General features: G+C 33.9%; 2 protein-coding genes across 8 annotated transcripts in view; one reads left to right on the forward strand and one right to left on the reverse strand.

The window, feature by feature from the left end:
- Positions 1-23999, forward strand: GUF1 (GTP binding elongation factor GUF1). Of its 5 annotated transcripts, XM_054484818.2 has the most exons (18): positions 1-401; positions 2074-2185; positions 2324-2472; positions 2751-2831; positions 3951-4028; positions 4852-4935; positions 7589-7653; positions 8143-8346; positions 9631-9770; positions 10913-11036; positions 11475-11607; positions 12333-12476; positions 13299-13432; positions 16016-16117; positions 17235-17354; positions 19026-19062; positions 20170-20310; positions 22467-23999. In XM_054484818.2, the coding sequence occupies exons 1-17, from the start codon at positions 225-227 to the stop codon at positions 20305-20307; spliced, it is 2022 nt and encodes a 673-aa protein (XP_054340793.1). In that variant the 5' UTR covers positions 1-224; the 3' UTR covers positions 20308-20310; positions 22467-23999. The 5 variants fall into 5 exon arrangements, with proteins under 5 accessions (XP_054340793.1, XP_054340792.1, XP_063519687.1 ...); XM_054484817.2 differs by having other exon boundaries at positions 20170-22554; XM_063663618.1 differs by lacking the exon at positions 1-401 and adding an exon at positions 455-768 and having other exon boundaries at positions 20170-22554.
- GNPDA2 (glucosamine-6-phosphate deaminase 2) overlaps positions 12801-25061 on the reverse strand; it is a 35535-nt gene continuing 23274 nt past the window's right edge. For 2 of the 3 annotated variants that reach the window (XM_054484821.2, XM_054484822.2), the window contains one exon: positions 23801-24788. In XM_054484821.2, the coding sequence (XP_054340796.1) occupies positions 24727-24788 (62 nt within the window). In that variant the 3' untranslated portion in view covers positions 23801-24726. Of the gene's footprint in view, positions 14423-23800; positions 24789-25061 lie in introns of those variants that run through there. The other variant, XM_063663619.1, reaches the window with a different exon arrangement.

The following is a 25061-nucleotide window of genomic DNA, read 5'->3' on the forward strand; positions in this document are numbered from 1 at the left end:
GGCGTGCGGCGTGCGGCGGGCCGACGTCGGCAAGCTGCGCCGCGCCTTCGGGGTGCTTCCGGATCTGGTACTTGGGCAGAGCTCCCAGGGGTTCATTGTCTTCGCTTCACAGGGTCTGTTTGAGTCCTGTCCACCGGACCCTAGTGGGGGTACCTTCGAAAAAAAACGGGCTATGCTCCTGTTGCGTGTCGGTACCCTCTCCTGACGCCTCCGCTGCCCGGGTCATGTGGACCCTCGTGGGTCGGGGCTGGGGGTGCGCACGCGCTCTCGCGCCACGAGCCACTGGGGCCGCGCTTCTGGGGGCCCCAAACGCGGCCCAGGGGCCCCGGCCCGCGCCGACTTTGGGGGCTGCTCCAGAGTCCTGGGCTACCGACAGGCTCTACAGCTCCGCAGAATTCAAGGTGACTGCCCCCTGGAATCTGATTTAGCCACGTTTTAAAACGTTGGAGTGCCCCATGCGATCTTGGAAATGTATAGGGCTTTCTGGGACTAGCTCTGAGCCCTGCTTGCGACTTGGTACAGGGAGGCAGAGCAGAGAGTGTGAGCACTGCTCAGGTTCCCAACCCTCCACCCCTCACTAGTGTGACCTTGGGCAAGTCACTAACTTCGTGGGTTTTCTCATTTCCAATGTCAAGTGTTGATTTGTTTACGCGAGCCACTGGTCGAAGTGCTCTGCGTGTATTCATCTATTTAATTCTCCTAAAAAGACTACTGAAAAAGTTGCTAGTAAATATTAATATAACGTCCATTTTCCTACAAATTAACTAGGTATGTGGCCTGGGCAAGTTACTTCTTTGTCACTGTCTTGCTTCATTTGTTGAATGCAGAACTAATCAAACATCCAGTGGCTAATTTGTGAGATTTGTGTGATGTGAGAAGTGGACTTTTTTAGACTAATACCTAGAATGCTGGAAGTGCTTGGTCTGTCTTTGTAGTTTTATTTCATTCTACCTCAGCCAGAGGCAAACCTGTGTAATTTTGACTCTGATGGGAGAGGGTGGGAGGGTCAACAACTCTGATAATTGTGAATGGATAGAGTTTAGGCAGAAAAGTGAAGTGACTGAAGGCAAGCTGTAAGTAGGCAGAAAGACAAAACCTTGTCTTTAATCAGCTTTGGCTCTAATATGCCTGTGGTTTTAAAAATGGATTTATATTGCAATTCGAAGTTTTAAGTTTTAAGACGGTGCAATTCTCTACCTTTTGAACTGAAGGGAAAGAAAATCTACAGGGCAAACATCAGAATTAGTTTTGTGGTTTTTTTTTAATTTTTTTGGCAGACTTTCAGCTATAATTGCTTTTATCTGTCTTGTATGGGGCTATTAACAAACTTAAAAGGTCACGTGAATTTTATATTTCATTGTAATTTCATGGTTTTGCTGATTGTGAAATATACAGTTGATTGGAAAAAAATGTTTGGAGTACAAAAAACTGGTATATTTTGCTTGATAACAATTTCTAGCAGTTTGTGATGTGTTTCAGTAAAACGTTAAAGATGTGTACACGAAAAACCAGGAGTTCCATTTTAAAATATTTTTAAGTTTTAAGTGATAAGTCTTTTGTTGGATGTCATCTTTTTTTCTTTCTCACCAGAGAAGCTGCAAAGTAGCAGCATTGTATCTAAAATAAAATTTTGAGGCTCAGAGACACAGATTTTTAAATAAATCTGATTCCTGATTAAATGTGTGATAGGAGCAGAAAATTTCTCTTCTTTCAGCTTTTCTGTAGCTCCATTGCCTCAAAGGTTTTACTGGACAGGGTATTCTCAGGCCTTTAGAAGTACTAGGTGTCTTATATTCTCCATTCACGATAATAAATTCAGTTCCTGATTGGCCCTAAAAATGGTGTAGAAATGTTAAGGGATTATTATTTAGCTGTATAGTTACGTTTGACTATTAAACTGATATTCCTTGTAATATGAACTTAGCCATACATGTCTTTATTCTTAGAAGAATAATATAAACAATACAAATGCTAGAAATGATTCAACGATTAAAAGAATATTCTTTGAATTGGTGTACTTGTTTGATAGTATGCAAAATTTATACACTTAAATGTGGTATTTCCCCTTTCTAGGAAAAACCTGACATGTCTAGGTTTCCTGTTGAAAATATTAGAAATTTCAGTATCGTTGCACACGTGGATCATGGCAAAAGTACTTTAGCTGACAGGCTCCTAGAACTTACAGGTATTTCATTTATATTACATAATTAACTGATGGCTGCGAGTTATTGGGAATTACTTTTACTCTTAAATTTTAATTTTATAAGTAATATTCTCTTTTTTTAAAGCCCAGAGAAATATCAATAAGTGTTTCTGTTTATAGGGACAATTGATAAAACAAAGAATAATAAGCAGGTTCTTGATAAATTGCAAGTGGAACGAGAAAGAGGAATCACTGTTAAAGCACAGACAGCATCTCTCTTTTACAATTGTGAAGGAAAGCAGTACCTTTTAAATCTCATTGATACACCCGTAAGTTTAATATTAATTTTGCACGTATTGTTAATAAAGTCAACATTGTGTCAGTAGTGCAAACAGATCCTTGTTTAATTTTTGAACTGAATATTAAACGTCTGCCTTTGCTTTTTATTTTCTGTGTTCTTGTGTTAGTGTCAGTTTCAAAAGTGCAGGCTACAGAAAAGAAACGAGTATTTAACAACTTTTATCAAGTAAAGTCAATAAATTTGCCATAATGCCCTTTCCTAAAAAATTAACTCATATTTACAGGTATCAATATTTTTGTTTCTCAGGGCCATGTTGATTTTAGTTATGAAGTATCCAGGTCACTTTCTGCTTGCCAGGGTGTTTTACTTGTGGTTGATGCAAATGAGGTAGGTACTTTTCATTTCGTATAATGTGACATGTGATATGACATGACTATTTGGTTGTTTCAAGAGTTTTTCTTTAAAATGTGTTTTGGAACTAGAATTTTTGTGTTTGAAAAATAGATTTAATCTGTTGCTTATTGAAAATCATATGGTTTCGTCCTGTTAACTTGAAATATTATTACACTAAAGCATTCTCTGGAATTGACTAGTTTTTAAATTGGAATTGTTCAAAAGATTGTTGTATTTTTTTGAAGTATGACATCATATTATCAATGCATCTTACCAAAACCCACCAACTTTAGCAGTTCTTAATCTGAGGTTTCTATATCCATTTTTAGCAGATCTTGAGAATAAATCATTAGTTTTCAGATCATTTTAGGTGATTTAAAGGCAATAATTTGGGAAGTATTAGGTTTTTAAAAAATCAGTAACATTACTAAGCTCTTTTGTGTGTAAACCATAAAGACATTCAGCAGATGACCATATAAGAGCTGTGAATATAAGCTTTTGATACATGTTTCTCACAAACTCTTCATTCAAAACCCAACTTTTTTTTAGTGGTTGTGGTGACGGTGTTGTGTTAAGCCTTTCCTGATCCCATCAAGGAAAGTCAATCTCTACCTCATATAGGCAGTATTGGGCTTTATAAACAGCCTTGATGACTGTGTTCAAGCTTTGAGATCCTTGAGAGTCCATGTTACATCTTTTGTTTCTCCAGTGCCTGATGTAGTTCCTGGCACAGAAAAGGCCCTCCAATAAATGCTTTCTGAACTGAAAGGAATTATTACAGAGAATGATTCAGATGCATGGAAAAATAGGTATCATAGTTGAGCTGCCGTGTACCTTTCCTTAAAGGCTTCCTATCTCAAACTTAGTAGACTGTCTGTTGGCTCACTCTACTTGATGTGATTATTGCTTTACCATCAGCGATTTTCATTTTGACCCCAAAGACGTAAGTTGGAGAGAAAAGTATGAAGGGTAGCTACATGGCATTTTCTTTAATTTTATTATTAGCATGATGCAAAATCTCTTGATGAAGATGTGTGGAATGGTCTTAAATTACAAGTTTTGTGATAGATAATAGAATGGTCATCTCAGTATCTTGTGTCTTGATATTTTCAGGGAATTCAAGCCCAAACTGTAGCAAACTTCTTTCTTGCCTTCGAAGCACAGCTATCGGTAATTCCAGTTATAAATAAGGTAATTACAGTGAGACAACAGTGTTGTTATTTCACTTTCTAAGAATACAATTAGTGTTTAAATGTCAGTTGTACTATTTATTATATGAGGGATCTCCAGCTGTTTATTAAATATATTGGTGGGATTTATCTCTTTGAATTGTATATAACAGAAGGTGCAACTGAAAGTCACCCTTGCACAGAGTTGAGAAGATAGTTCCCCTGAATTATCTTGCGGTAACTGAGGGCCATTTCTGTAGGGAAGGGATGCAGGGCAGATGAAACATGTTTGTCCGATCAAACCATACATAGGAAAAGAAGAGAAGTTTATAATCTAGGAAGAAACAATACAACACATGAAGCATGACAATTTAGTGCTAAACTGAGCTCTGTCTATAAACTTGCATTTCATATTTTAAAATTAATTTAGAATCTTAATTTTAAAATCTGCATTGCTTTAAATTATATTTCTTGATAATGGAGTTAAGTTTAAAAGAAGGCCATAGGTAAGACAGCTTGTTGTCAGACTTAATGTTGTATTTAACTTAACTTTTAAAATCAGTTCACATGCTGCTTAATTGATAAATTACTACTGATCTCTTCTGCTGCCCTGGGTAGCTAACTGCTTAAGTTTTTTTTGCATGCTCTGCTACCTAACTTCTCTTTTTCAATCATGGTTCTTAAATTGTACTGCTAATATATAGATTATTTTACTGCTTTTGAAAAAATATCATAGAGGGGTCAGTTAGGTTAAAGTGGGTAACCGTTTAACTACCTCTGAATACTGGTAATACATAATACATCTTATCTTTATTATACTAACACATAACGGATTTTTTTTAAAGATAGATCTGAAGAATGCTGATCCTGAAAGAGTTGAAAACCAAATTGAGAAAGTGTTTGATATTCCAAGTGATGAATGTATTAAGGTAAAATACTTTCCTAAAAAGATTATACTTTGAAAAAAGTCTCAAGTAATTGGGCTAAGTGAAATTTCATGGTATTTGATAACCTGGCATTATATGCTGTTTTTTTATAGTTTTACAGACTTATTTTACTATTATTTCCTTTGATCCTTACCAAAAGCCCTTTTTATATTTTTAGGACATACAGAAATTATTGCGATGCTGTAGTTAAAGGAACTGAGGCTCAAAGGTTTTATCACTTTCCAAAGATCACACGTTTAGTTAGCCAATGTTCCAGGACTAAAACACAGGCCTTCTGAAACTCCCTGCAGTATTTCTTGTGTGTCATTTTGCCCAGTGGAAATACTGTCTTTGAAGAGCAGGTTCAAACTAATGTCAAGGGATTTGTATGTATCATTCTTGGAACTGACAAAAACCTATTTTATAAAAAGCTAGTTACAGTAGTGCTAGGAAACAATAGATTTTATTTATATCAAAGTTGCCACCATTTTAAATCTGAATTTTTATTTACCTTTCAAATGATGATCTGCTTGTTAAACAGCCACAGCCAAACTGCTATACTACATGGTAGTGTAAAGTATGTCAGCGCAGCAATGTAATGTTTTTCTTTCAATCTCATATAATTTTTGAAAGAGCAAGTTATACATGGTTTTATATTTTGGATTGTGTTATATTAAAATACAGTTAACTATTCTGATTTTAATCTTAATAAAATTCATTCAGATTCTTATTTGGTATATGCCAGCTAAGAGTATGGCAGTGAACAAGACAGACAAGACCCCTTCCTCTCTGCAGACAGTCAATAAATAAGTAAACAAAGAAGTAAGCATAGGAATTATTGACTAGGATAGAGATTGTTGAGGAAATTCATTCAACAAATTGTATTATTCTAGGTGAAATACCATCATTAAAGTGAAAAGTCTTTTTTCTTAGAGAGATGTTATGACATGGAATAACTTAGCAAAAGCGTCTCATAAACTGAAACGTGGAGGAATGAATAATTTTCAGAAAAGCATTCCAGGAAGAGAAAAGAGCATGTGTAAAGGACTTAAATTAGGAAAAGATTTGGCATGTTTACTGATCAGAAAGGTAGATTGAATGAGAAGGCTTTGTAGGGGTATGCAGGAATCAAGTCATGCTGGGACTCTTGCTGTGCTGAAGAGCTTGAAAATTATTCTAAGACGACAATGGAAGGATTTTAAAGCAAGAGAAACAAATTAACCAGTCATTCAGGTAGCCTTACAGAGAATGGATCAAAGAGGTGTAAGAAGAGATACAGCGAATCCAGCTATTAGTAGTAACCCAGATGTGAAATTATTATGGCTCAGTATTAACTATCCATATGAAAAGAAAAGGAGATTATGATCCAGGAGGAAACAACATAACACATAAAACATAACGGTTCATTGCTAAACTGAGCACTGTCTACAAACCTCCATTTCATACTTTAAAATTAATAACCTTAATTTTTAAATCTGCATTGCATTAAATGATGTTTCTTGATTTGGAGTTAAGTATGTAAGAAGCACGGCTGCCCATAGGCAAGATAGCTTGTTGTCAGATACAAGAAATGAACCAGACCATTTATTTGATTTCTTTTTTCCAGTAATGTTAAGCTGCTCTGTATATGGGCATAGAAAAAACACATAATTGGATTCAGTCAAGGTTGAGGTTTTGCCAGCTGCCTCTAATAAGAAGAAAACAAAGTGGTTGAACCAGAGTGATTGTTAATGATGGATCTTGGAGTCCCATCTGGGGAAGGATAGAAACAGAGTGGAGGGTGGAGCTGATGGATAGCATCAAGTAGTATATTCAATAGTTACAAGTTAAGGACTGTTGTAAAGAAAGTACTACAGTCTAGAGCAATAGTTGTCAGTGGTGGGTGGTTTTGCCTCTGGGCAAATATTTGGAGATATTTTTGGTTTTCACATCTTGGGAGGGATGCTACCGGCATCGTGTGGGTAAATGGGGTGCCCTGGTTGCTGCTGAACATCCTATAATGCACAGGACAGCCTCCCAAAACAAAGAATTATCTGGCCCAAAATGTCAGTAGGGCTGAAACTGAAAAATCCTGGTCTAGAGTGAATGTGAAGAGTAAGAAGTTTGAAGTCAGGATTTCAGAGATAGTCCATTTATTACTAGTGATAAAGGTCAGTCATACCGTGTGGTTTGAGTGTTGGCTTACTTTTCTGGTGTGAGAACACTAAAGTAGTAGTAAGATGCCTTATGGTTTTATGCCATTCACATACATTGTTTATCCACACAACAACCTTGAGATTTAGGCAGAATATGAATAATCACTTCATCTTTTAGATGATGAAATTTATGCTCAAAGAGATAGATACTGGTGAAATACATGCATTCAATGCAGAGACATGATTGTTACCCAGATTTTGAACTCTTAGTCTATTCCACTTTCAATACCATGATCAGGACTCTCGTAATTCCATTCTAGAACCGTAGAACTACCTAACTATAATAGAAAAAGAGGTATTTGTCAATATACTGTTTGCTTTGTTCTTTTCCTTTTGCTGTATTTCTCAAATTGGTAACTATTGGATTTTTTTTTCCTTCTGATCACAAGTCACAGGTCATCAAGATAGAAAAGTATAGTCTTAACTTTAAATGCTTATATTTTTCACATATATCTTTTTAGATTTCTGCTAAACTTGGGACAAATGTTGAGAGTGTTCTTCAGGCAATTATTGAAAGAATCCCCCCGTGAGTATTTGGTGATTTTTGTACCAGTTGTCTCTATTTAATAGTTCAAAAACTGTCCGTGTTTAATAGTTCAAAGACTATCAGCTTCAACTGTTATTTTAGCTTAATGGATGTGGCAAATATTCTTGCAGGGAGCGAGAATAAATTTATTTGCTTTTAGTAATACATAGAAGGCAAGTACAGTAAAGTAAAAGAAAAAGTAAAGATGATTGATAGAGGTCTTTTCATGACAATCATTATAAAATATACCTCAGTACATTGGCAGTTATTTTCCTTTGCTTTAAGCTGAACAAATATATTCATAAATAATTTGTTAAAACTAGAGGTTATTAAATCTAATATATTTTATAAAAAGGTCTTTATTTAGGCTGTTGTGTATCAAACTTTCTCAAGAACTCAAATTAAGTACAATATCTAAGTTGAAAATAGGAATTTTATTAAGATTTTAATTTAGTATATATATATTTACTTTTTACTTATATTTACTAGTCCTAAAGTGCATCGCAAAAATCCCCTGAGAGCTTTGGTATTTGACTCCACCTTTGACCAGTATAGAGGTGTGATAGCCAATGTAGCATTATTTGATGGAGTGGTTTCCAAAGGAGATAAAATTGTATCTGCACATACTCAAAAGACATACGAAGTTAATGAAGTAGGAGTTTTGAATCCTAATGAGCAGCCAACTCATAAATTGTAAGTAATCTGCATTAGTAATTAAAATGCATTTATTTGTATGTGGTTCTATTTCTGCATTTTTCTCAACTTGGTATGCTTAGAATGATCCTCATTTGGTAACTTAAAAAAAAAACTAATGCAACTATACAGTAAATGCTCTGTCAAAAGGAATCTCGTGTGAAGGACAATAGAAATGTCAGTTGATACTTTTTTTATTCTAAATGACTAGTTATAACTAGATTTATGATTAAGGGTAGATTGGATCCTATATTGATGTATTTGATGAGACAATGAAAGAGTTAGTTCCCTCCACCCATATCCATATTGGGTATCATTTTTGACATTTCTTCATAACTAGATTTTCCAATGTAAAGGTGGTATAATAGAAACCTTAATACATCTTTAGCGTGGAATTCATGGTAAAACCTTGATTAAAATTCTTGGGGAGTAGGATTAGCAAGGGTAGTGTGCATTAGAAAAACATCTGAATTGACTTGTAAAAGAACTATTTATTGAGTGCCTACTCCATATCAGGTACTGATGAGACATGACCTTGGGTACATAATTTGAGCTTTGTAAGGTCCTGTTCCTCATCTGTAGAAATTATTGAACCAGATGACTGTCAGATCACATGAGTGTTTAGTGTTGTATGTCTAAAAACAGCACTATATTGAGTCAGAAAGTCTATTTTACTGAAATATTTTAATATCTATTTATATTCTGCCATATATACTGAATATTATCACATCTTCATTTAAGGTTCTTAAAGCTCATTCTAAGTGTAAATCATTTTAATTTTGTAGGGATTTTTTTTTTTAACTAAACTTAAACTGAACTCATAGGATTTGCTCTTTTGCTACAGGAGGAACATCAAATGTCCAGTTTGTTGAGAGTTAACATTTTTCTTGGACAAAAATTTACCTTTTTTTCCTTTGTTAAAGAACATTTTCAACACAACTCATTAATAAAAGACATCACAAGTGTACTTATAATGCTTTTTTACTTACTAGTTTCACTGTATTTACATATATTTTAGAAACTGCTGTTTAAATTGCAAAGGTTGGCAGAATCATGAAAAAGGCATTAGGTTTATAAGTAGAGAGGTCTAATGGATTGTAAGACCTGGTGTGTTCATTTGCTGACAAGCTTCAGAGTTTGATAATTGATATATAGCACTTATTTTCAAAATGTATGTTAAGTTTCGAAAGTGTATGATAGTTTCCTGGGAAGGTAGAACTAGTTGTGAGTTATGTGCTTGAAACATTAAAGCAGTAAATATTTGCATATAATAATTTTATTTAGATATGCAGGACAGGTGGGCTATCTGATTGCTGGGATGAAAGATGTCACTGAAGCGCAAATAGGAGATACGTTATATTTACATAAGCAACCAGTGGAGCCCTTGCCTGGGTTTAAATCAGCGAAACCAATGGTATTTGCAGGTGAGGAGTTCACAAATTCAAAGGTTGAGGGCCATGATATTTTTAAACTAAAAGTCTGTCTCAGTGGTTAAGGAAAAAATACACATTCTGGTTATTTTAAATAACCACTAATTCCAGCATATTGTTTCACTTAATTCTTTGTGCTGTTTATCAGTTTATAATTTCATATGTATGATGAAATTATATGTGGGAGATCATTTAGGATGTGTTAAGAAATAAGCTCTTAAGGAAGAAGCTGTGATATATAGGATACAGTAATATAAATTTCTTATTTTTCTAGGGAGTTCATTATTATATTTGAAACATTTTTCTAATTAGGATGTTCTTATTAGTAATTCTCAGTAGACACTGACTGAGTGCCTTCATCTTCGATAGACTTTCTTTAATATTGTATTGTACTAATGTAGACATGACAGAGAATGGTGTTGCCTCAAGTACGCATAATTTCAGAATCTTTTACTTCGTTTACTTTGGAAAAAGGAAGACCTGATTGAAGGTCATCAAGTTACTCTGTGCTGAGTATCTAGCCCTTAATTTTTGCCCTACAGTCTCTCTCACTGGGAATTAGGAACTTTGTTTACCCCTACCTTTAGGCAAAGTCAGTCATCTGGATTTTAGAGGACTTCAGAGGTGTCAGATGAAAGAGAATCAGTAGTGATTCCCATAGTTTTTGTCAGTAAATACCAAAAAGCAAAATTTAACTATGGTTTTAAGTAGATAATCTGCCTTAGAGAATTGAGAGTGCAGTATAGTTTTCATTTCTACTCCTATTTTTACCCAATAATAAAGTTTCATTTGGGTTGTGGAATGTCTTGTGCTTTTGTTTTTGAAATTGCACTGTGTTTCTTAATAGGCCTAATTCCCATATTTTTTTTTTCTTTTCCCTGTATTTTTTCAAAAACATTAAAAACATTATTTGGAGTGCAAGTCTGGTTGTATATTCTTTCAGACTAATGACTTGTAAGATACTTTGAAACCAAATAATCATACATTTTTAGCAAACCAATATTTTGGTCAATAAAATACAAGAAAGTAATTTAAAAGGTAAATGACTAATTTGGAACTTGGCAGCACTACACATGTGGTTTGACAGGTCTGTAGGCAGCTTATCACGTGATAATTAGAAATCATTGTATCCCCAGGAATGTATCCTCTAGACCAATCTGAATATAACAATCTGAAGAGTGCTATAGAAAAACTGACTTTAAATGATTCCAGTGTGACAGTTCATCGGGATAGCAGCCTTGCTCTGGGTGCTGGCTGGAGGTAAGATTCATTCACATTTGTTTTATAGGAAAGGGAGGTGTAAATGATGTATTTTTAAAATATTTTTATAGGAAAGGGAGGTTTTTTAAAAATATCTTTATAAGTAAGGGAGGTATAAAATGGTGCATTGTTCTGGAACATTTACTGAAAATAAGTTTATATTAGTGTAAAGTGAACGAAAACAATTTTTATCTGCCTGTTTCACGTTGTGGATTGACATTTTATGGGTAAGTTTTATAGTGATTTAAAATAGATTCCCAATGGAAGATTTTAATCTTATTTAATGAAATTATGCTAGCATTTAATTATATTGTGAATTGTTTGAATGACTCTTAATTCCATCCCTCCCTTAAAGTAACAATATGTTCATTTAAAAAAAAAAAAAAAAGAGGCCCATGGGGACATAAACATTTTGGAATTTGTCTTTTCCTCCCCCAGGCTAGGATTTCTTGGACTTTTGCACATGGAAGTTTTCAACCAGCGACTGGAGCAAGAATATAATGCTTCTGTTATTTTAACAACTCCTACTGTTCCATATAAAGCTGTACTGTCATCATCAAAATTGATAAAGGTACTTGGTATTTAGTACTGTTTTGCATTAGTCTCTTGGAAAAAATAAATGTGTGTATATACAATGCAGGATAAGCTTTTTACTATACCAGTAGCTGATTAAGTATTAAACGAAATATTTATTGATTAGTAGTAATAAACATTGAATTACCCTATGGCTAATGATGAAGAACTTTTTTGAAAACTAATTTATGCAATATTTTTCTTAACCTGATATAATCTCCACATTATCAAAACTAGTCTATTGCTGAAAGTAAAAGGTAAAATTAGTAGTGAAAATAATGTTCTGATTCTAGCACAAAGATGAAAAATGTAATTTTGGTCATAAGTAATTTATCTCGTAAAAAGTGAAGCATTCATTCTGGTGACTGGGAAATTTTAAATTTCAAATCAGTGATGAAAACAACATTGTATTCCATGTAAGTGGCAATCTGTTCATTTTAAACAAATACTAATTTTGGCAATCTAAATATTTTCCAACAAAATTAACTTACTAAACTATAATGTTTTATAAGTGTCAGGTTACAGTGTATTCTTTTGTCATACTTTTTCTAAATGGTCCATGAAATATGTTTAGTAAATATCAATAATTGGAATATATTGTTTACTAATACTTGTTATTATTAAATGATTGCAGCTGGAGGGATTTTAAAATATAAGGCAAACAAGAAAAATGATAATCATTATATTAAGATTTTAAGTATTGCTGCTTTTTCTAATTTTTAGGAACATAGAGAAAAAGAAATTACAATTATCAATCCTGCACAATTCCCCGATAAATCAAAAGTAACAGAATATTTGGAGCCAGTTGTTTTGGGCACTATTATCACACCAGATGAATACACTGGGAAAATAATGATGCTTTGCGAGGTATAACTATAATACAATTTAATACAAAATTAGGTAACTATAGTACAATTTAATACAAAATTAGGTTTTAGTCCTCTGAAATAATGATTTCCAACTCAGGTTTTAAAAGATTTCTTTCTGCTAAGCATACTGAATTTAATGAGATTTTCATATATATATCTGTCTATATCTATACACATAGATATGTATACTTTTTAAATTATTTTGATTTTAAATAAAAATATTTCTGATAATTTGTGTAATTTACTGATTTGATATTTTAGCCCAAAGGAAAGAAATTTGATAATTAGCTAAATGTATAATTTCTTTTCGCCTTTTTGAGTAGTTTGAAAGATAATTAATTTGAAGGTACTCCCATTTTGCTTTAGTTCTCACCACATTGTAATAAATGATTTAATCCACAAATGGTATGTAATTATATTCCTTAAAAATATCTATGTGAAATACTCTGACACATATTGGAAAGTGTGTCAAATGGTGACTTGAGTTTTGATTAGGTTAAAAACTAGATTGTAATCTTGGTCTTACACTTTTAATTTCTCTGGACCTAATTATTTGTAAAACAAGAAATTAGGACTTTTGACTTTTTATGTAGTTACATTTGATTTACTGTTAAATGAAATAGTGTTTATTTTAAAAGATAAAATTGTTAGGTAAGGATTAAAAGCTTTGGTAGCAAGCCTAATGTAATTGAAATATAAAATGTTTCTCTCTGGATTATAAATACTGCCTATAGTTTTTACTAGACCTTTAGAGAAATACATTATTCCTCAGTATTTGAGTAGGTTGTCATTAAACCCATTTTCTTCCTTCCCTTTTTAGGCTCGAAGAGCAGTTCAGAAGAATATGATATTTATTGATCAAAATAGAGTTATGCTTAAATATCTCTTTCCTTTGAATGAAATTGTGGTAGATTTTTATGACTCTTTGAAATCCCTATCTTCTGGATATGCTAGGTAAAAAAATAATGAGAACCTAAGATGTCTGACCAACTTTTTTGAAATATTGATGAGCAAGGGTATACTAATTCTTCATTTATTTAGTAATTTCAGCTTTCTTGAAGATAGTTGAGAATCATACTCTAAGGTTAGAATGACTTGGAACAACTTTATAGGTGTTACAGACTACTTGTGATTTGCTTATAGGAGAAAAGTTTCCTTAGATTATGTAACTTTTATTTCTCTTTTAACAAAAAAAATTAGTCCCCTTTTCATGAAGAGTTGTATTCCTTGTCTGTTAAGAATTAGACCTAATTTCAAAAATCTACCGTAACCTCAGTGGCATTTTTAAAATGTATTTGTATGTTATGCAATCTCAAGAGCATCTATTTACATTTGAAAAATAAAAGTGCATATTCAGTCTGTAAAAAATGTTAAATGTGCCTCTCCATTAGTGAACACTTTAATAACTTAGTCTTTCCAGGAACAGGTTGTCCTCGTCATGAAAACCATTGTGTATCTCATAGGAGTACATGGAGAAAAGCCAGATAAAAGTGAAAGGAGAGTTACTATTAAATAACAAATAAGGAACTCAGGACATAGCATTCTGAGAGGCTGTTTTGTTGTTGTTGTTGTTGTTGTTGTTGTTGGGGCATATAACTCTAGATACCCTCACTATGCCCTAAAATCTTAAGTTACAGGATAGTATACAGTAGAACACAGATGTGAAACATGAGGAAGCAGAAGGGGAAAAATGAACATTGACATCTATAAAACTCCCACACAGTGCATGAATGTTAATGTTAACATGCAGAGACAAATTCCAGTGTTTAACGAATATGCTACAGTGACTTGGAAGTTTAACTTTATTTAATCATCTTGTCAGTGAAGAGAGTTAGCATATATAATTCTTCTTACCAAGGAATCTTCATGTTCCTTTGTATTGAGGATTTTCTTCTACTTTGTCACCCAGTTTTTTCTTCTTCTATGTCTTCTTTCAGACAAGACCTTGAGCAAGTAAGTGGCAATGAAATTTAAAGTAAAATGAATTGAGGGGGCATATTAAAATTACTAGAGTTGAAAGGAAGATTACTAGGTTTAATGTTTATAAATATTTTTAACAGAAGTCTGTCAATTTTAGTTTGCATTTAAAAAGCCTTTTCGTTTGGAAACTTACATTTTGAATTTAATGAGAGAACATGATTTATTTTTGAACTACATAAAAATAAAATATTCCAGCTTCCAGCATTAAGGTAATTGTTATGTTCAAGATGGATGTTTTACATAGGCAGTCAGTTCCACACTTAACAACAGAAAGTCATCATAGGCTATGAATTAAGATCAGGAAAAAATTTATTTCATACCAAGAGGCAAGAATCAACAGCAACTAGTAGCTTTTTGGAATTACAAATGTGTTTCCTGCATTCTAAGGAAACACTAGAATACCTATGTTTTCAATAGAGGTTAGGTATCGATTGGGCTGCTTGGAAACAGAAACACAATTTTTGTAATGATTTCTTTTGAAAAAATGAGTTAAGAAATTTTTAAGATTTTTAATATTTTGGACCACAACATAGCTGGAGCTGTAACAACTTCAAAGTTAAGGACCATGTCTGTTTTATTCTCTATTTGCTTTGTATTCTGTATGATACTTAACATGGTATCTTTCATACAGTAAATGTATAATAAGTGATGCTTCCTGAAGAAAGGATTTTAACAGTACTTCTGAAAATAATCTGTTAATAGAGTGTATTATTGTCATTTTATGACCTTCCTGCTGAAAATCTTTAGAAACCAAACATAATTTTGCAAGTCCAGGCACCAGTTTTTTAAAATTAAGACAATAGGAGTATACATATTCTTGTCTGTGATTGGGACAACTTGTAAGCCTAATTGAAATTTTCTTGTTAGACTTCAGTTTTATAAGTTAAACATTTAAATGTCTGTTTTGACTAACATTGCAAGCTTTGACCACATTGTTAAAAGTAATAGCTGAAACTAAGTGCTTGTGTGTGCTAAGCTAGGCTCTGTTTAAACGCTTATTATGTACTAGGCATTGCTCTAAGTGGTTTACATGTATTAACTCATTTAATCCTCACAAAAGCCCTGTGAAGGGAGGTGCAAGCTGAAGAGCCAAATAGGAAATCCAAAGGTCTCATTTATTAATGGTATTTTATGAGTATCATAGCATTTATTTAAACATAGAGTTGTCATTGGTAATATAAAGTTAAACAGAAACCCAACTCATGAATCTGAAAATGATCCATTTATATAGTATTGTCTGAAGCCTCCCAGCTGCTGGGAACATTGGGAAGGCATGATATTTGTCTTCAATAAACCATTTTCTTTGTCAGGTTCACCAACTTATTTTCCTTTCCCTTATAAACATATTCCCCTTGCTTTTGCCCTTGATTTAATAAACATAAAAAGATAACATTTAGATCTATTCACAAGAAACTGTTTATGTAATATTTTGATGGAAACATATCTCTTTGGGGAGTGTAATGCGGTAGAAAGTAGACATTTAGTAAAGAGTAAAGAGTAATAAAGGTAATCTCTCGGGAATTGTAATATTTATCACTTGGACTTTTTTCCTTTTAGTTTTGATTACGAAGATGCAGGCTACCAGACTGCAGAACTTGTAAAAATGGATATTCTACTGAATGGAAATACTGTAGAGGAGCTAGTAACTGTTGTACACAAGTAAGTTGAATAGAAACTAATCATGGGATGTGAAAATACTTTTGATATGTTTTTCATTTATTTTTGTTTGAGCAGCTGCATTTAAAAAACTTTTAAAGGTAATTAAAATAGAGTTCACCCTACTAACTTTGCTTTCTCTTTTTTTTCCACACTTCTCTCTAGACTGCTAAAAATAGAACAGAGCTATAAGTCAAAAAGAATAGTGTCATAGAAATGTTTCCCTTTACCATGTTAAAAAAAAAAAAGTTTTAAACATTTTATAATGATGGATTTAGAATTGGGAACAAGTTTTTTTGTTTTGTTTTGTTTGTTTTTTTTGTTTTTGTTTTTGTTTTCAGATGGGAGTCTCATTCTGTCGCCAGGCTGGAGTGCAGTGGCGCAATTTCTGCTCACTGCAACGTCCGCCTCCCGGATTCAAGCAATTCTCCTGCCTCAGCCTCCTGAGTAGCTGGGACTACAAGCACGTGCCACCATGCTCGGCTAATTTTTGTATTTTTAGTAGAGACAGGGTTTCACCTAATTGGCCAGGATGGTCTCGATCTCTTGACCTCTGATCTGCCCGCCTCGGCCTCCCAAAGTGCTGGATTTACAGGCGTAAGCCACCACGCCCTTTTATATTTGTAAAAAAATTATAAAAAGGAAAAAGCCCACGTGTTCAAGAAACAGCAGATTGGTTAAAATGAATTACAAAGCACCCATATTTTTACTTTCAGCCATTAAAACTTGTGGAGTAATATTTAGTGACATAAAAATGTCTGTTAAATAAGAGGGTAGAATATATCATAAACACTGATCATACAAAAAAATGCAAAAAAAATGACTAGAAAGATATCTGTTTAAAATAATCATTCCAAAATGTTTAACCGTTTTCAGCGGGTAAGGAAAGAGAATCAAGAATCGTTTCTATTCTCTAATGTATTTCTAAATTTTCTGTAATCATACATTACTTTTTTAAATCAGAGTTGATGATGATTCAGACAGTAAGAGATATTTATAAGTAAGTTCCATTTGAACCTTCTTAAGAGATCACCTTTACATTGATTATGCAACTGACCTAGAAAAATACTTGAAATATTCTTATTTAGGATATATAAACAGTTGTATTTTTCTGTCTCAGAGACAAAGCGCATTCAATTGGCAAAGCCATATGTGAACGGCTGAAGGATTCTCTTCCTAGGCAACTGTTTGAGATAGCAATTCAAGCTGCTATTGGAAGTAAAGTCATTGCAAGAGAAACGTGAGTTGAAATTCATTTTTGTTCTTGAGCCAGTTTCAGAAATGATATACCTAAAAAGTGAAAGAATATTGAACATTTTAATTCAACATTGGCCTACGCTTTATTCTTACTTGTAGAAACAGTATGATAGTGCTCTCCAGTTTTCTGATTTAAGTAATGACTGTTACTTTGAATTACTTATATAACACCATTGGGTGATGTGATTTGCAGTTAGTATAATGTATACGGGTTTGAGGAACTGTTTTAATTTCCACTCATATCAATGTCTATACTGAATTTCCTGGGTAAGGAATTTCTTTTATGGTTTTATCCCTTTAGGTAGATTATAAATTAATAGAAACTGAAACTAAAAGGTTTTGTCTTCCAAATGACAAAATTACAATTTTTTTTTAACCCAAAGCATTTAATATTGCTTCCCCACTTCCGCAGAGCTAGGGAGGTTATAAATCAAGGAATGCCAATACCATGTTAGGATTTGCATTCTAGATTAGGGACCTCACATGAATTATAGTAGATATGGAAGACAGGCTAATTTCTGTAGGACACTAGTCTTTCATGAAATATAATACATAAATCAGAACACTGGCTGGGTGTGGTGGCTCACAGTCTGTGATCCCAACTACTTGGGAGGCTGGGGCAGGAGGACTGCTGTGAGACTAGTCTGGGAAACATAGTGAGACCCAGTTTCTTAACAAAAACCCAAAAATAACAATGAAGAACACTGAATAAGCTGCTCTGCTTGTAACAGCAGGGGCAGGATGTATCTTGTAGCACTTCCCATTTCTTTTCCTTAATGATCCTAAGACTTCTGGGAAACAGGAAGTGTTTTGAAAAGCTGGAAATTGCTATTAAATTCTACCTTAACCCAAACCTAATGAGGAAATACAACCATCATGTTAATATAGACTTGACGTTAATTTTAGGCCCACTGTTTGAAATACATTTCATTTCCTAACACTGTTTTGCTTCGGTTAGTTATTCTGTGTTTCGTAAATACTGAGATCAGGCAGAGTAGAGATGATAACCAGGGAACATCCTGGAAAGTGCAATTTAAGACAGTTAGTAATTGCTTATTCTAACATAAGTGTGTTGAGAGAATACCTTAAAAAAATAGGTTTTTCTGTCTTAAGGAATACATAAAGATGGAGCTATTTTCAAAATTAGAGTGATCTAGAAATTTCTCAAACATTATAGAAATAGATTAGTTTATAACTGCTGGGGTGGATATATCAATCTTCCTAGACTCCATCCACATTCAGTAGAGGCAGTAATAAGATAATAAACATACTTTGTTTTTCTGAAGTAGTAGTGTTAATTTTTAGATTGAGTGGTAATTTTTAGATTGAGTAAAAAATAACCTAATATATTTCTTGTAATCAAGGTCACATCGTGCTTGAATTTGGCCTAATCAAGCCTACCACAAGGCCTTGACCTTTTTTTCTTAATGTGTGTTGATAAACATGTTGAATTTATTTGTTCTTTTATGCCAAGTACATGAAAATAAATACAAGAGCATTTGAAGTATCTAATTAATACGCTTATGGCAATTTTACATAGGCAATGATACTATCATTAAAATTTTCTAGTAAAGGGGAGATTGTTTTTGGTAAGAAAGTGCTTTTAAACAGTATAATGGAATTATGTACTTAAACGAATTTTTCTCTTTTACAGTGTGAAAGCCTATAGGAAAAACGTTTTGGCAAAATGTGTATGTATCTGGTTGTATTTATTCTACTTTATAATATAACTCTTATGGGTTTTAAATCAAAGGGGGCATAAACTTATTGATTTCCATTGTTGGTTTTTACACATTCTTTGTTTCCAAGTTCTCTTTTTGAATAGGTAAATTTCAGCTTGACCATGGCAACCTGTTCATTTTGCCCATATCTTTAAATATTTTTTCATCTTACTTATAAAATAAAAATTTACAAAAATATTATTTATGAAAATTGTTCTTATATGTAATACAAAGGAAGATTTTTACAACAGTTATTTCTATGATCTGGGTAACATGTTTTCTTGATCTAACATATAATGAAAGATTTTGAAAACAATGGCTTTATCTTACAGATGAAGTCTACTTCTCTTGACATTGTTTTGCCAGTTTGCTGTTATTCAGCTGTTAAAAAATTATTCTTGCCTGGGCTCGGTGGCTCACACCTGTAATCCCAGCACTTTGGGAGGCCAAGATGGGCAGATCATTTGAGGCTAGGAGTTCTGAGACCAGCCTGGCCAACATGGCAAAACCCCATCTTTACTAAAAATACAAAAATTAGCCAGGCATGGTGGTGCATGCCTGTGATCTCAGTTACTCGGGAGGGTGCAGCATGAGAATTGCTTGAGCTCAGGAGGCGGAGGTTGCAGTGAGCAGAGATCCTGCCATTGTACTCCAGCCTGTGTGAGAGGGAAACTCTATCTCAAAAAAAGAAAAATTATTCTTAAATATCGTGAGACTTGAATGATCAATTCTTTCTCCAAAGGCACATTTATTCCTATGTGATTAAGAGTTACCTATATTAGACTGTGGCTTTATAGTCAAAATTCCAAGCCTAGAATCAGTAAGGAGATTGATAATTCTTCCTTGACATGCATATTATTATACTAGGTTTCCTTGGGAATCTTCACCTCCATCCAGATTAAAGCCTTTATCATTCTTTGAGAAGACAGTAAAATTAGATCTGCTAGGAAAATTAGAGAGATGTCTGCCTTATGGATAATTGGTATGGTTGTTAAGGTTGTACTGATGCCTCTGTAATCATATGATTGTTTCTCTTTAGAGTGACTTAGACTTCCAATGTTTTAAAATATTTTTCAGTATGGTGGTGATATTACCCGAAAAATGAAGCTTTTGAAGAGACAAGCAGAAGGGAAAAAAAAGCTGAGGAAAATTGGCAACGTTGAAGTTCCAAAAGATGCTTTTATAAAAGTTCTGAAAACACAATCTTCTAAGTAATTGGTGGGAAAACAAAGAATTTTCATTGCAATTTGTAATATGCTGACAACAGAAAGAAAATTATAAAATTTGCTTGTTACTTTCAGGGTATTCAGGTTTAAATAACCTACTAGTCTTTCGTTGAAAGGGAGTAATGAGCGGGTAGGCAAGAGCTTAGATTTTGAAGCCATGTTGCCTGTTCTCAAATATCTGTTCCAACCACTCACTAGTAAGGTGACCTTGGCCAAATTAACCTTGGTTTTCTCTTCAGTAAAATCGAGATTATACTACTACCTACGTAAGTTGTTGTTGTGAAGATTAAATGAGGTATTACGTTAAATATTCAGAGGTGCAAGACACATAGTAAGCACTCAATTGTAACTACAGTTAAGTCCTTAAATGCCATCGAAAGGTTCTTAGAAACTGACTTTAAGTAAAATGACACGTAGCACAATGTCCTTGAATGATGTCATTTCCTTAAGTGGTTTGTAACATTGATGAGGAAAAAAAATTGGTTTATGCGTCATTTCATTTTTATTTATTTTTTGAGATGGAGTCTTGCCCTGTTGCCCAGGCTGGAGTGCAATGGCGCAATCTCGACTCACTGCAACCTCCGCCTCCCGGGTTCAAGAGATTCTCCTGCCTCAGCCTCCATTACAGGCGCGCGCCACCATGCTCGGCTAATTTTTTGTATCTTTAGTAGAGTCGGGGTTTCACCACGTCGGCCAGGCTGATCTTGAACTCCTGACCTCGTGATCCACCTGCCGTGGCCTCCCAAAGTGCTGAGATTACAGGCGTGAGCCACCATGCCCGGCCGTATCATTTCATTTAAAGTCACAATTTCCATGAATCTCAACAAGTGAGGACCTGCTATATTTTGTTGCATGCAGTTTTTCTTTACTGACACTAAAAGGCCCCATACTTAAGATTCCATCTACTTTAAGTTTAAAGGATTTTCAGAATCACCTTAAGTGTCAAATTTGTTAGCAGGATTAATTGATATGAATTCATTTATTAAACAGTAAACTCAAATAACATAGACATCAGATAACATAGACATCTGCTCTAGTTCATGATAAAATGTTTATAGATTTTATCAGGTGGTTAGTTTGAAACTAAATGGTTTACATCTAAATTAAGGGCAGGAGCTGTCTTTCAGACATTCAGAACGCATTTGTGTAAAATGACAGGTGTTTGGTATTACCAGGAACTCATAATGACATTTTAATAATTATTGTCTAAATTTCATAATCGAACAGATTTTAGAGTAGTTAACTTGAGATTTCACAGCCAGTAAATGGCTATATTTCTCCGAGGCTCTCAGCTGCCATGTTTATTCAGCCAACAAACAAACCAGACTGCAGACTGTATTACAGCAAGATAACATCATTTAGCCATTGATTTTTATCTTCTACCTTGAATGAATTGAATGAAGAAAATGTCTTTTAGGGATAAACACTATCAAGGATGAATACTAAGGTTATATGAAAGAAAAAGAAATCTCAAAACCACTAAGCCAAAGGGAAGTCAAGCTGGGAACTGATTGAGGCAAACCTGCCTCCCGTTTTATTCCTAAATAAGACAGCCACAAAGATAAAATTTGCTCACAAGGAAATTCCTTATGGACAAAGAACTCAAAGTCTTCCTTCTGCTCACATGAAACAAATGCATAAATGATTGCTTTCTCTGCTTCATGTCACTAAGCCAGATTAAGGTATAACTGACCATTCCTCTACCCTCCTCTCAAATGTAAATTGTATATTCAGTGAAAGGCTAATCAGAAACTCAAAAAATGCAATCCTTTCTCTTACCTGCCTATGCTTGAAGTCCCCGCCCCTCTTCCAAGTTGTCCTGCCTTTCAAGACCAATGTATACCTTACACATACTGATGTCTCATGTCTCTCTAAAATGTGTAAAACCAAGCTGTGCCCCAACCACCTTGGGCATATGTGGTGAGGACCTCCTGAGGCTGTGTCATGGGCACATCCTTAACCCTGGGAAAATAAACTTTCTAAACTGACTTGAGAGCTGCCTCAGATATTTTGAGCTCACAGTTATTGTGAAATCATTTTAATTATAAATTAAATGGAGATTTACTTAAAATCATGTGTAGAAGTAGCCTGTGATGTAGTCCTAGATACATACATTATCATCTTATGTATCTTCCCTCCCCCTTCCAGGTTCTGATAAAACAGATGAAATCTGAAAGACCACGACAGTAGTATTTTGAAAATGACAGTATTTGAAATTAAAAAATTGTAAAACAAAGTGTTCTGTTCTATCACTGCCAAAGGATAAGTTACAAATTGGTTCTTGGAACGTAATATGTACTATGTGCTTGCTATTTAATAATTTACCAGTATTAGTCTTTTTTATTCAGACTAATTTCACCTTTTTTTAACCTATGACTCTTTAGTTATAATAGTATAAAAAAGTAGTTTTAGTTATAGTAGTTTTAGTTGTAGTACAAAAAAGCATTTTCTGTAAGCTTAATTTCTTTCCCCTTCCCACTTTCCCAGTCAGATGACTTTAGTGATTTGGAGTTGTGTGCTTTATAAGTGTATTCCTCAGAGGACTTAATATTACTAAGATTTTAGCAAACACTGAAATATGTTTAAACACTGTCAATATTAAAATAGCACCGTTTATTGAACTTCATATGTGACAACCACTGTGCTGAGCTATGTATGCTTCCCTCATTCTATGTAAAAATTTTGGGGAAGAAGCTGAGACTTTATTTCCCAAAGTCACCATTGTTGACAGAGCTGGGATTCAATGGTTGGTTTCTTCAAAAAGCTAAGTTTTTTTGCCTAACAAACAGCAGCTTAGCTCCTCAGTTTAGGGAATGAAAGCAGGAACGAAAATGGCCACAGTTTTCGCTCCTCAGCTTGTGGAGGAGCTTGAGTACATGAACCTCAACTAAGCCCCTAACATCAAGGGCAGGAAAATGGAAAGGAGAATTTTTAGACCTTTAAAGCACGGAAATAACTGGTGAATCATGTAGCACAACAGGTACCTTTAGCTTTTTCACTGTGATGCTGTATGACTTTCTAAGGTAGTCAGCATAGTTTGTAGTAAATGATTCTTATTACTGGAAGTGTAAGTGGAATGTTACCCCCTAGTTATTTAAAAAACATTTATAAGGCTATTAAAATATCATCTGGAATTAAAATAAAGCAGCATAATTTACCCCATCCCCCACTTTTAACCATAAAACCCTATTACCAATTTATTTCATTAATTTATTTGCTATTTTAATATTTTAAGAAACTACATTTTAATCACATAGACAAGCAGATACGGCTTCTTCTACCAGGTGGGCTTATGAAATGCAAAATAAGCAAAAGGAGCATTTTTTTGCTCCCCACAGAGGCAGAGACATCTTTTAACCTAACTCTCCTAATGCATGATGGTAACAAACCCAAAATAAATGCAGGTTCACATGTACTATAATTGTTGGGAGTCGAATGCATGTATTCTTCAGGTTCACTTCTGGAAATAAAATTTAGATAACTTATTTATTACACGCTTTATTTGAGTTAAAGATAGAAAACAATATACTTTTATGTAAATTGCTATGGCGATGTAGTTTACAGTAATTCCTTTTATATATACTTCGTATTATTCTTTTAGACATTTTATAAGGAATAAAGCTAATCGTATATTAAGTTTAACAATAATCAGAAAATATTCTCCAAAAGAATTTCCTGAAGTGGATTGCTAGGTATAAAGCTCATAATTGTCAAGATACTTATATTAGGGACATGAACCCAAGTCGTTAAATAAAAATAAGATATTTGTAAAAAAGTGCTATAGAAGAAGGTGCACAAAAAACATGCACTTACACATACTTTCCAAAAGGATGTAAACTGTACTTTTAGGCACTGTCATCTCTTCAAATTTCCTTTACCAACGATATATAGCACAATTTTTGATGTCTAGATGGTGCTGTAGGAAGATGACTAAGGCAACCACGTGCAGAAAAGCATGTGTGTGATGCACAGAAAATATAAAGATTGCATTCCAAAAGTGAAGGTCTGCAATGATAGTTTGTTATCTGAAAGGTTTGGAGTGTCTTGTCATTAAAAAATGAAATATATGCCACTGGAGTCGTATCACAAATGGTGCCTGATGTGTACACTCTACCTTTAAAATGACTTTTTAAACAGGCAGACATTTCTATGCTGTTTTATAGGTGGCTATGTGACTTCAGTACTTTATAATAAATAGCCAGTCAATCTTGAGAGCCAGCTACTTCTCTTAAACCCAAGTACAAGATATAAATATTCAAAATATGGAATGTTGAACATAGAGACTCGAATGAAAAAATGACAGTCTTCAAAATTCCCCATGTTTTGTCATATTGCATAGCTGAAAATTCATCTACTACTTAGTAAAAAGTGCTCTGTTCATTCAAGCAGAATTTTGCTCCAGTCTCCTTCAATTTCCATCTTTCATACTGAATAGTGGATCCACAAGTTTATTGTGCACATGCATTAGACCTTAAAGAAAAAAAGCACAGTTCTAGTTGTTTTTGTTAATTTCGAACTATCTCATTTACTTTAGACAACAAAGTATTTTTTATAAGACACAGTAAGCCTGTTTAGTTCCCATCTTGATATAGTCAAGTTTATTGAAAAAGTACAAATAGAAATGTTTCAGAATGTCTTAAGTTTTATCTACCTAGCAAATACCAATTTATAATTATGTAACAGTGCAGATCTAGAATGTGTACAGGTACTTTGGGAGTAACCAGAAGAGCATTTCTTGTCTTC

The sequence above is a fragment of the Pongo pygmaeus genome, chromosome 3, assembly GCF_028885625.2.
Source record: "Pongo pygmaeus isolate AG05252 chromosome 3, NHGRI_mPonPyg2-v2.0_pri, whole genome shotgun sequence".
NCBI classification, from domain to species: Eukaryota; Metazoa; Chordata; class Mammalia; order Primates; family Hominidae; genus Pongo; species Pongo pygmaeus.

Coding starts and splice junctions, on each gene's coding strand:
- GUF1 (XM_054484818.2), top strand. CDS start 225: ATGTGGACCCTCGTGGGTCGGGGCTGGGGGTGCGCACGCGCTCTCGCG. Junction 8,347..9,630: donor GAGCAGCCAACTCATAAATT/GTAAGTAATCTG, acceptor AATTTTATTTAG/ATATGCAGGACAGGTGGGCT. Junction 12,477..13,298: donor AAATAATGATGCTTTGCGAG/GTATAACTATAA, acceptor TTCCCTTTTTAG/GCTCGAAGAGCAGTTCAGAA.